General features: G+C 34.5%; 2 protein-coding genes and 1 pseudogene across 2 annotated transcripts; 2 read left to right on the top strand and 1 right to left on the bottom strand.

Annotated features, from left to right (window-relative positions):
- Positions 1-3431: 3431 nt before the first annotated feature.
- On the top strand, positions 3432-4082 carry LOC18051756 (putative germin-like protein 2-1). Its single transcript, XM_006448806.1, has one exon. The coding sequence runs from the start codon at positions 3432-3434 to the stop codon at positions 4080-4082; it is 651 nt and encodes a 216-aa protein (XP_006448869.1).
- A 3535-nt stretch (positions 4083-7617) lies between these two features.
- LOC18051755 (putative germin-like protein 2-1) lies at positions 7618-8265 on the top strand. The gene has a single exon (XM_006448805.1). It carries the CDS (start codon positions 7618-7620, stop codon positions 8263-8265), a length of 648 nt encoding a protein of 215 aa, XP_006448868.1.
- Positions 8266-11419: 3154 nt separating this feature from the next.
- On the bottom strand, positions 11420-12065 carry LOC18051754 (annotated as a pseudogene).
- Positions 12066-12451: the final 386 nt, after the last annotated feature.

Raw genomic sequence — 12451 nt, 5'->3', positions numbered from 1 at the left:
AAGGTAAAGAGGGCACTTGAATTTTTACACAGGGTTTGGTTACTCGCGTGCCTTATTCAATTAATTGGTGTTTGTTTTCCACTCGCACTTTTTTTTTGACAATTGTGTTATTATTGCGACTTCGTGTTCAAGTTTCTCGTCAAAAATGGCGTGCCATTTACATCATACATACAGGGTATATATGTCTCAGCTGCTTCAGTCTTTAATTAGCAGACCAAATAATAATCAGTAGTGAGAAATATGGAACGTTTAATCAATCTTCTCGTAAAACAAAACATATTAATGAATATTATCAGGAGATTAAATTAAAGCTTTATACTACTTAAAGCTAACAAATTTCGACTTCCAGAAACTGCAATGGAGATGCGAATCAAAGAATAGTTAATTAATTAATTGCCACGATTGGGGAGTGCGTTTGGACTCCAAGAAAAATGTGCTGAAAATTTTTTAGACTTAAACTCATAATCTTACATATTCATTCATGCACGTGTTTAAGAGAGAATTGTAAGCTTTCTCATCTTTATTTGTCATATCTAAATGTTTCCTATCAAGTTCAGTTCCAACTCCAGCATTCTTTTGATCTGTTGCAAATCACAACTTAAGTCTTCAACAATCTGCACATACACACAAAAAGGTGAAAAAGGGCGAGAGAGCAGGGGGCTTTTTACGCTCTTAGTCAAGAACCAAAATGAATGAATAGTAACTCCAAATGGTTCAAAGTTACTTAAATAGATTAGTATAGGGATTAGGGACCCCTCATGTGTTACTGTAAAATTACTCATTTTATTATAATATAAAATAATATAATTAAATGTTATACTTGTTCATAATATATTATTATATAAGGTGTTTCAAAATTAGATTATTTAACATAATATTTTATCACATAATAAATAAGTCTACCAAAGTTACTCCTTAGTATTTGGCATTAGTTACGTATTAATCTGGTAAAATATAAAATAATTAAAATGGTTTATGCTAGTCCAGAATATATAAGTACAACAAAACGTAGAGTGAATTCTAAGTTTGTTTATACATGAAGCAGAAGTTGCTCAGTCGTTTAGTCTGAAATCGAAATAGATTTAAATATAAGTATTTGAATGACATGTTTATTTTTCTTTTTTTAAGATCTGAACATATAATGACATTTTGTTTATTTTTATAAATAAAAAAAATCTTAAACATGATTGTTTGACATTTTTGTCCTTGTAAATCTAAAAAAGAAAAAAAAGAATTTGGTTTAGGAAATAAATATATTTAATAGAGACATTTTTTAATACGATAGAGCGTTGATATTTGCCCCGAGTCAAACCCCGAAATGGTGTGGAACGACGCCGTTTCGTCTAGCATTTTTTTTTAATTCGCTGCGAAACGACGACGTTTATGGAGGCAAAGCATCGGTAGAACCCAACCGTGTTTCCTTCATCGACCGAAAGCATCGACAGTGCCTTTCCTTCATCGACCGATAGCCACGTTCGTTTGCACATCCAACTGCAAATCCTTCAGAACCCAGCTGCAAATCATTCCATTTTCCTTCATCGACCGAGGTCCAACCATTCGCAATCCCTATTGTTTCAACTGCGGCTGAAACTGCCATTCGCCATCCAGAAGTCGCAGCCACCGTGCGTGCCACCACCGACAACCATAACGCAACAACCATTCACAAAGCGACACAATTATCACAGGCTGAGGTAATGCTTCGATCGATTTTGGCTTTTGTTGGTTATGGCAAAATAGGGATAATGGCTGATAGCACTGAATTTTTATGGCTATGGCAAAATAGAAATATAGTTGCTTTGCAAGTTGAATTATTGAATTTTTTGTTTAAACAAATGTTTGGGTGCTTAAAATTTGAAATTCAGGTTAGCACTAAAATTTTTCCTTTTGCACTTGATCTGGGTGCTTAATGATGTAAGTTTAATAGTGACAAGATTTTGTGGATGCTTGATGGAGAAATTGCTAGTTTATAGCATTTTGTGTTGAATTGCTTTGAAAATATGTTTGATCTTCTAGGGATGGGCAAGATTGGAACTATTGCTTTTATGTATATCATATTTGAGTCCAAAACAATGGTGTATATCATGAACTTTTCCAAAGTGTTACCTGAACTAAAAATGGTGCCCTTGGTTTCTGTAGTTTGAAGCATAGTGTAGATTGAAGTGTATAAATTATTGAACTTATGCATGCTTCTGGGTTGTGTTTATATGAATCATATCTCGCATTATGATTATTTCATTGCCATTAATTTCTTCCTTTGAACTTGGAGATTGTCCTGCAGCTGGTTCAAAGAACGAAAAGGAAGAAGCAAGGGTTCTGCAGCTGGGTTAAACGAAAAGGAAGAAGAAGCTGATGTATCCTAGCCAAAACGACTTCGTTCACAGCAAATTATAACAATGAGAAAAAAAAAAGCAGAAACGGTGTCATTAAGAGAACGAAGAGGTAAGCATAATTGTTTTCAAAACGAAGAGGTCAGCTAGGTTAAACGAAGAGAAAGAAGAAATCAGAACAAAAGAAAAAAAATAGAAGTAGAAATGGTGTCGTTTCAAAACGAATCCAAACAAAAAAAAAATAATAAGAGCCGAAACGACGATTTATACTGCCGTTTCGGGATTTGACCCGGGGCAAACATCATTTTCCAATACGATATCTACTTCTCATTGAGATCTTTTCTCATTTAGAAAAAAATCACAAAAGTTAACTTTTTTTTATCAAGATATAAATATTTAAAAATCATATGTAAATTACAAAAAATAAACAAAAAAGTTTAGAAAAGATATGAAATTAATAAAATTTCAGACTTCAAATATTTAACAAACAAATCCATAAACAACATAAAAAATAAAACAAGCAATTAATTAACCCTTAACTTGTAATTAATTAATTTGGAAATTAAGTTTGAAGGAGTCTGGCATCTTCAGTTTAAGCGGCCGACAGACAAGAAGGAATTATTTTCTTGTCAAGAAGCAAATGTACTAACCATTTGGCAACACTGCTGAATTAATCACAAGGATCGGTGGGATTATCTGACTATATCAAACTTAATTAATCGGGAAAAGAATGCAGTCAGAAGGTATATACGTCGAAAAATTAATTACAAGTAATAAACAGCGTGAGGCAATCGGCTTAATTATACGGGGGAATTATAGTAAAAGATCATTTAACTTTTATATATCCACAAAATGCTCAAATTTTAAGTGGAAGAACGAAGACTATTTCAACACGTTTGAAGCTTAGACGGCACCGCTTTAATTTCCATTTAGGACTATGATTCTTTATCCATATTTTATTTTGTATTTTAATATCATGGGAGTAATTGCAACGTTCTACTACAACTACGTTGCTGGCTATAAATAGAGTTCATGCAATTGAATCATCACCGCACTTCTTCGCTTAATATTAATATCTGCTCTAATCAAGAGAGATCAATCAAAATGGCCAGACGCATTTTGGTACTGAGTTTACTAGCGATCACTTGTGCTAATCTTGCACTTGCTTTTGAGCCTAGCCCTCTTCAAGATTTCTGCGTTGCAGACCCCAGTGGCTCCGTAAGAGTCAATGGCTTCGCCTGCATGGACCCAAAACTCGCACAGGCCAGCCACTTTTCCTTCAGCGGACTGCATGTAGCTGGCAACACAGAAAACCCACTTGGCTCTAGGGTGACACCGGTCACAGTGGCTCAAATACCCGGACTCAACACTCTTGGCGTCTCATTGGCTCGCATCGATTACGCACCATGGGGAGTGGTTCCTCCTCATGTTCACCCCCGTGCCACTGAGATTCTAACAATCATCGAAGGAAGCCTTGAGGTCGGATTCGTGACATCTAACCCAGAAAACAGGCTCATCACGAAGGTTCTTCAAAAGGGTGATGTGTTTGTGTTCCCGATTGGACTCGTTCACTTTCAACGCAATGTGGGTCATGGAAATGCCTTCTCAATCTCTGCATTGAGCAGCCAGAATCCTGGAGTCATCACTATTGCTAATGCCGTTTTCGGATCTAACCCGGCCATTGCTGCCGACATTCTTGCCAAGGCCTTTCAGGTTGACAAGTCCGTTGTCGATCAACTTCAAACAAAATTTTAGATTTGTCTTAAATTGATTTCCTGAAAAATGAATTTCATCCGTGTGTGGTCTTGTGTGTGTAACTTTGCTTATCATTTACATTTTGGGATTTTTATTTGTTTCAAAGTCTTTATAATCAAGTTCGCAAGATTCCAGATTAATTAATTATGTCAACCAGCTTGTAATATTTTTATAACTATATGTGAAAGTAGTCTATCGGGGAATACATTGAAATGGAATTCTTGAAAATTTGAAAACCAATGAGACAAAATCAAATTCATTCTCAAGATTGATCTTATGACAATTGTGCAAACTACCTTTGTTACTGAAATAATGGCAGAACTCCACTTCAATATAACCACAGATCATAGAAGCTGCGAAAGTATATCATAGATATAACTGTGAATATTTAATATTTTAATGCTTTGTGTATATCATTGAAATTGCTTATCATCATTGGGAGGTGTGTGTGTATTAATTGAACCACGAAAGTAAACATGCTTATTGTAATTTTCAGATATGCAACTTGTAAATAGTTAAGGGAAGAGACGTATTTACTGAGCCGAAGATAACCATACAAATTCAAATGCTCAGTTCATATTTAAAAAGTTTAAGAATTGATGGTTGCTTTAAATTTTTCAATTTTTGTGGGATTTTTTGAAATCTTTACACTTCTAATCATATACAAGCAGGTCTTTCTGCTACACCCTTGTCACAGGTCAATATATGGTGAGTTTGGCTCTAATTTTATGTAAAAGGACGTGCCGAGCTAATACTGAAAAGTGAAAAGTAAAGGGTTGTCTCCAAATTATATACATAGCCAAAATTTATTGACACCAATGTACAATTCTTCAATTAATAACAATATACGATATAGAATCAAAGACTTTGTTGATAAATTGTATAAGAATTTCTAAAACAACATAATGTGCAAACAAATTTGAAGGAATATTTTAATTCATACATTGCGAATAATTGTGAGTACTACTGAAAACGAGTCTTTGATAAAGAAAGCAATAAATTAATCCTGCTCCCTACTTAATTAATAAATTTGGAAATTAAGTTTGAAGGAGTCTGGAATCTTCAGTTTGAGCAGCCGATGGACAAGAAGAAGACACATTATTAATCTGTTATCAAGAAGCAAGATTATCAGATTATCTGACTACATTAAACTCAATCTCGGAGAGGATGCAGACAAAAGCCAGTGTCCAAAAATTAAAAGTAATAAATAGTGTGATCTAGACAATCACATTATATAATAAAAATTACACACACATACACGCACATACACGCACACACACATACATACATACACGCATACATACATATAATTTTTCTCTAACGAAGATATTTTTATTTTATTAAAATGAGTATGTCAGAAAATTATAAAAAAAATACAGATGTAAATATATTAGATACTATGTTTTTTTGTCTATCAGTGTATTGAATTTTTTTTTTTGTATTTTACTGACATTTTTATTTTAACAAAGTGAGGATATCCTCACTATAGAATGTATAATCATTCTCACAGTTTCTTTTTTTTTTTCATGCAAATACACTATTAAACTATGCAATTTAATGGTTAATTAAAATGACTTTATTAAATCGTATGATTTAATAACATGTCCGCATAAAATAAATGAGCGTGCCCACACTAGAGAAAGAATATATGAATATATATATATATAGAGAGAGAGAGGATAGAAAGATTATTTCAACACCTTTGAAGCTTAGACGGCACTGCTTTACTTTATTTCCACTAAGAACTATCATTTTTTATCCAAGTTATATTGTATTTTAATATTATGCATGCAATGCAATGTTCCACTATTACTTACTGGGCTAGCCAGAAATAGAGTTCACGCAATTGAGTCTTCACCTCACTTCTTGGTTCTCAATTGATATTTTCTTGCTATACATAGTTTGTGCTAAAAAGAAGAGAATTAAGAGAGATCAATCAAAATGGCGAAGCACATTTTGGTATTAAGTTTACTAGCCATCACTTGTGCTCTAGTTGTTGCTTTTGAGCCCAGTCCTCTTCAAGATTTCTGCGTTGCAGACTAATGGTTCAGGAAGGGTTAATGGCTTTGCCTGCATGGACCCAAAACTTGCACGGGCCAATCATTTTATAAGAACCACCTACCAAGTATAAATATCGGTGAATAAATTAAATTGGAACCTCTCGAACATTGGAGAACCAATGAGACAAATTAAAATCTCACTCATCTAAAAGATTGATCTAATTTATAACAAGTACAGACTACTAATGGCATAACTTCATTTGAGTACAACCATTGATTAGCATGTTCTGCAACGCTGTATATATATCTGTCCTATTTTATCGATCAGTCTTAACACTCCATCCATATCTTTAGGCAAAAATTGAGCCCAAAAACCCACCTACCTTGTAAAGATGCTATATGACTGTACAATCAGCCTTTCTTGTTTACTTACTCTTTCAGATAGAGTGCTGAAACTGAAACTATGAAATGACTTAGGGGTATCATAGTAATTGCATTTGTTTTTGAGTTGATTTTGTTTATTTTTCGCTTACCAACAACAATAACATAAAATCAAAACCTTTGCTAATAAACACTTAAACACGTACATTGCGATATCAGCATCAAACAGAGACGAACTCATCAAATAATTAATTGTAAACTACTGAAAGCCTTTCAGTTGAAGGTGTTTATTCTTCCTTGTTTACGGTTATCAGATCACTTTTTAAATTATGCTAACAGCTCGAGCAACGGTTGAAGACGCCAGGGTTTTGGCTGCTCAATGAAGACACTGAAAAGGCATTAATTTCCATTTCCGAACATTTATTTGAAAGTAAACAATTAAGTCCAACAGGGAATGCAATACAAACACATCACCCTTCTGAAGGACCTTTGTGATACGTCGATTTTTCAGTAGTTAAGGGAGAAAGAGTCTTTGATAGATTAAGAATTAAAGCAATTCTCTGTACATAATTTGCCGAGTTTGAAGGAGTCTGGCATCTTCAGTTCAAGCAGCCGATAGAATTTAAGAGTTTCAAAATTTAAAAACATTTAACCGTATATACATTTTCTCAAATTTTTTCGTACTTTAAAATTCCTATATATATATATATATATATATATATAACAAAACTTAATAAGGCCATACAGTTTATTCTACATCCAGATTTTAGGTGAAAATAAAATACAGTACTGTGAGACAATCAGCATATTGACCCTAGCTGTCCCGCTGTAAGTTACAACATTAATTGCCATGTGTATTTTAGACAGATATTTATAGAGATATATATTCATTTTTGCTAATTGAATGACTATTTCAACACGTTCGACGCTTGGACGGCACCGCTTTTCCACTAAGTATTATTATTCTTTATCCATGTAATTATATTATAATTAATTGTAAAAAATGCATTTCAATCTTCTACTGGCTATATATAGAGTTCATGCAATTGAATCTTCACCTCACTTCTTGGCTTGCAATTGATATTTTCTTTGCTATATATATTTGTAGAGTTAAAAAAAAAAAAAAAAAAGAGAATTAAGAGAGATCAATCAAAATGGCCAAGCATGTTCTGGTATTGAATTTATTAGCCATCACTTGTGCTCTAGTTGTTGCTTTTGAGCCCAGTCCTCTTCAAGACTTCTGCGTTGCAGAACCCAGTGGCTCTGCAAGGGTTAATGGCTTTGCCTGCATGGACCCAAAACTTGCACAGGCCAACCATTTTACATTCAGCGGACTGCATGTAGCTGGCAACACATCAAACCCACTTGGCTCAAGGGTTACACCAGTCACTGTGGCTCAAATACCTGGACTCAACACTCTTGGCGCCTCATTGGCTCGCATCGACTACGCACCATGGGGAGTGATTCCTCCTCATGTTCATCCTCGTGCCACCGAGATTTTAACAGTCATCGAAGGAAGCCTTGAGGTCGGATTCGTGACATCTAACCCAGACAACAGGCTCATCACAAAGGTTCTTAAGAAGGGTGATGTGTTTGTGTTCCCGATTGGACTTGCTCACTTTCAGCGTAATGTGGGTCATGGAAATGCCTTCTCAATCTCTGCATTGAGCAGCCAGAATCCTGGAGTCATCACTATTGCTAATGCTGTTTTCGGATCCAATCCGTCCATTGCTGATGATCTTCTTGCCAGGGCCTTTCAGCTTGATAAGTCCGTTGTTGGTCAACTTCAAACAAAATTTTAGATTATCTTAAATTGATTCCCTGAAAAATGAATTAGATCAACGTGTCATGTGTGTTGCATTTTTAGATGTGATTGACATATTGTGATATTAATTATTTGTGAAACCTTTCTTATGTATTTCCATTGAAGAATCGGGAAAAAAAAATGAATTCCACCATACATTTCTCGAATGCTAAAGTTAAAATACACTTCAATGCTACTTTTGTTGTATATTTTCTTAACTAAGAAATTATTTTCTTTAACTCAAGAATTATTATAGGATTTTTTTATGAGAAAATCGGAACAAATTGTCTAAATATCTTGGCCCAAAACATTCGCTAAACCAATATCATTCCTATAAGTTCTTTTAACTTTTGAGGATTTTTTTTTTCAATTTCTTTGAAAAATTTTGAAAATTCATAAACATTATTTTGGGCCTCCAAATCGACTCTTATTTTTTTCTATAGTCTAATTTCACTAATATCTACGTGCATACAAAAAATTGACTTGAAATCAACTCATATTTTTTCCTATGGTCTAATTTCACTAATATTTACGTGCGTACAAAAAATTAACTTGAAATTCCATACGATCGTGAAATCGCTTTAAAAGTCCAAACCAGTGTATTATGCTTGGTTCTAAGCCTAAATTGGGTCTAAGAAAAAAAAATTAAATTTTTTTATAATAAAAAAACCTCCCAAAGAGCTTCATATCAATTTGACTAGTTCTCCTAATTTATTAGGATTTTTCTGATTTTTTAGAATTTTTTTTGAAAATTCATAAACATTATTTCAGACTTCCAAATTGACTTTCGTTGCCCTATGCCTAATTTCACCAATATCTATATGTGTGAAAAAATAGCTCAAAATTCAATATTATCATAAAATCAAGGGAAATTTACGAAAATAACCATAAAATTTTTACTATTTTCACAATTAACCCTCTCAACTTTTTTCTATCAACATTAGCCAAACACACGCTTTTCTCCCCAAATTACCCTTCTTTGCAAACGAAAAGAAGCTTGGTGCGACAGGCCCAAGTCTTGGTGCGACAGGTTGCCTTCTTCTACCTCAGTATTTGTTTGTTTTCGCCAGTCCTTTCGTCTTTGTTCGTCTCTTCTTATTCGTATGTAATATCTTCTTCTACCTTAGATCGAATCTCATCCGACAACCCAAACAACAAAACAAAATCAGCTTTTTAATTCTCCAAAATCCAATTTCGGAATTCAAATTCCCCGGGATTTTCCATCAAAAGCCACGTTGCGAAATGCTAGGCGGGCTGTACGGAGACCTACCTCCACCCTCCGATGAGGACAAACCCACCAACACGACCACCATTGTCTGGTCAATTTTCGCGCCACCACAAACCATCCTCAAGCCCCAATCCAAATCCAAAATCACCCAAAATTCCCTCTCGACTAGACCCCATTCCTCACCTACAATCGCACCTTCCCCCGACGACGTGGTAGCGCTGCCGCAACCAGCATTGGTTGATGTCACTTCGACCGTAATCGAGGGACACGACCCCGCTAAACCGAACGATTATGAGGATTATAGGAGAGAGAAGAAGAAGAAGAAAGAGGTGGATGCTGAAATTAGTAGAGAACTGGAGAGAAGAAGGCAAGAGGAAGAGGAAAGGGAGATGAGAGAGAGGGGTAATTTGGTCTCAACGGTTCTTTTATGGCTAATGTTGATAGAAATTTATTTGAGGGGTTAAGATGGAAAAAATTAAAATTTTTATGGTTATTGGTGTAAATTTTCCTAAAATCAACCTTTTAACTTAAAAGGTCAAAAACTCTATGCCATAGCCTTTGGTTCTAGGCCCAAATTAGATTGGAAAACAAAATGGGTTTTTTTTTTTTTTTTTTCTGCCAAAACATATTTAACCTATAAAAAGGCCTCTCAAAGAGTTTCACATCAATCCAATAAAATTTTGTAACTTTTTCGAGAATTTTTTTTATTCTTTGAAATTTTTTTCTAAAATTCGTAATGATTATTTTATCTTCCATATTGACTTTTTTTTTTCTTATGGACTAGTTTTACTAATATTTATGTATGTACAAAAAAACTAGTTTGAAATTCAACACAATCGTGCAATTGCCCTTTAAATGTCAAAAACTGTGTGCTTTCCTTTGATTCTAGGACCAAATTGGGCACCAAAATCCATTTGGCTATAAAAAGATATCTCAAAGAGTGTCACATCAATCACACAAGTTCCCTTAATTTTGGAATTTTTTTTTTAATTTTTCAAAAAAATTTGTAAAAGTTCATGAAAAATATTTCAGGGCCTCCAAATCCACTGTCATTTTTTCATACAATGATAGAGAACTACTATATTGACCATTGTGAGACAGTGAAGTGGCTACCATCAGATATTGGATGGTTCGTAATTATAAAAGTCAGAAAACTATTCAGTGTATTGGATTTGAGAGTCCCTTCTCTTGGATGAACTAAAGCTAATACATGGCAATTTCATTTGGGAATATTTTTACGTAGCGAATTTAATAAACATAATTCACTGATTGAAATTAACACACTGGATTCGGATTTCTCATAATTATGTCATGATTGTAACACAGGTTTACTAGTAATATATTGAAACATAATTAACTTGTAGCCACTACTATGGTTAAAATGTTATTTTATGTCTGTTCAAATTCGGTGAGTAACTCGAATAGAGCAAAACATAAACAAAAAGAACTTAAATGATGCAAGTTTGAAACTTTTGATTTGTCAAGTCCTTTCCACAAAAAATAAGTACTGAGCCATAAAAATCCTGTACTGATAATATTCTTGGAACATTAATTTGATCATAAGCGTTAGTAGTTTTGACTTTAATGTAACGTTTTATATATTAGAGGTGCTTTTCTTTGGGGAAAAAATCTTTATTTACATATATAGTTATTTTCTGAACTAAATTATGTGATAATTTTTTTTAGTAAAATTGTCTATTTGTCTTATACCCATTTGGATCAAGAATTGAGGCAACAATAATACTGTCATAATCACATTGGATTATCCGAAACAAAAAAGACAGAATATTATGATCGTCATCGAAGATCAAATAGAACCTTTCGGGAAAAAAAAAATTCACAGGATTTCAGTTGTAATTAAGTACGAATACAATACACAAGGATTAAATCCTGTTTTGAGGGAATTAAACAATTTATAAAGAATCTAAAATTTTGCTTGAAGTTGACCAACAACGGACTTGTCAACCTGAAAGGCCTTAGCAAGAAGATCATCAGCAATGGCCGGATTAGATCCAAAAACGGCATTACCATGGTGATGACTCCAGGATTCTGGCTGCTCAATCCAGAGATTGAGAAGGCATTTCCATGACCCACATTACGTTGAAAGTGAACAAGTCCAACTGGGAGCACAAACACATCGCCCTTTTGAAGAACCTTCGAGATGAGCCTGTTTTCTGGGTTAGATGTCACGAATCCGACCTCAAGGCTTCCTTCGATGACTGTTAGAATCTCAGTGGCGCGAGGGTGAACATGTGGAGGAACCACTCCCCACGGTGCATAATCGATGCGAGCCAATGCGATGCCAAGAGTGTTGAGTCCAGGTATTTGAGCCACTGTGACTGGAGTAACCCTGAGCCAAGTGGGTTTGATGTGTTGCCTGGTGCATGCAGTCCGCTGAAGACAAAATGGTCTGCCTGTGCGAGTTTTGGGTCCATTCAGGCCAAGCCATTAACTCTTGCAGAGCTACTGGGGTCTGCAACGCAGAAATCTTGAAGAGGACTAGGCTCAAAAGCAGCAACTAAGGCACAAGTGATGACTAGTAAACTCAGTACCGAAATGTTCTTGGCCATTTTGATCTTTCTACCGAAAATTGCAGAGAAATATTGGAAGCTAAGCAGTAAATACTGAGGGAATGAAGTGTGTGTTGTGAAGATTCAGTTCCACAATGAGCTCTATTTATAGTAAATAATTAAATATATAAGATTGAATTGCATGGTATTATGTTATAATTACAACCAATTATTTTTTCGGAAAAAGAATTAGTGCCGTCCCGGGTTCAGAATCGAACGTGTTGAAATAGTCTTCCCGTCTTCTACTTTTAGCATTTTGTGGAATATTTATAAAATATGTTAATATCTGCAACATAGTATATATGAAGATGAACTTGGTACTTTTGAACTGCACCAAATGCTGGCCTTAAATAATTTTTGGTTTTGGACATAGCTTTTTGTCCGCA

This window comes from Citrus clementina, unplaced genomic scaffold (assembly GCF_000493195.1).
Source record: "Citrus clementina cultivar Clemenules unplaced genomic scaffold, Citrus_clementina_v1.0 scaffold_2, whole genome shotgun sequence".
Classification (NCBI taxonomy): domain Eukaryota; kingdom Viridiplantae; phylum Streptophyta; class Magnoliopsida; order Sapindales; family Rutaceae; genus Citrus; species Citrus x clementina.
This window is presented reverse-complemented; position numbering and strand designations above follow the sequence as displayed.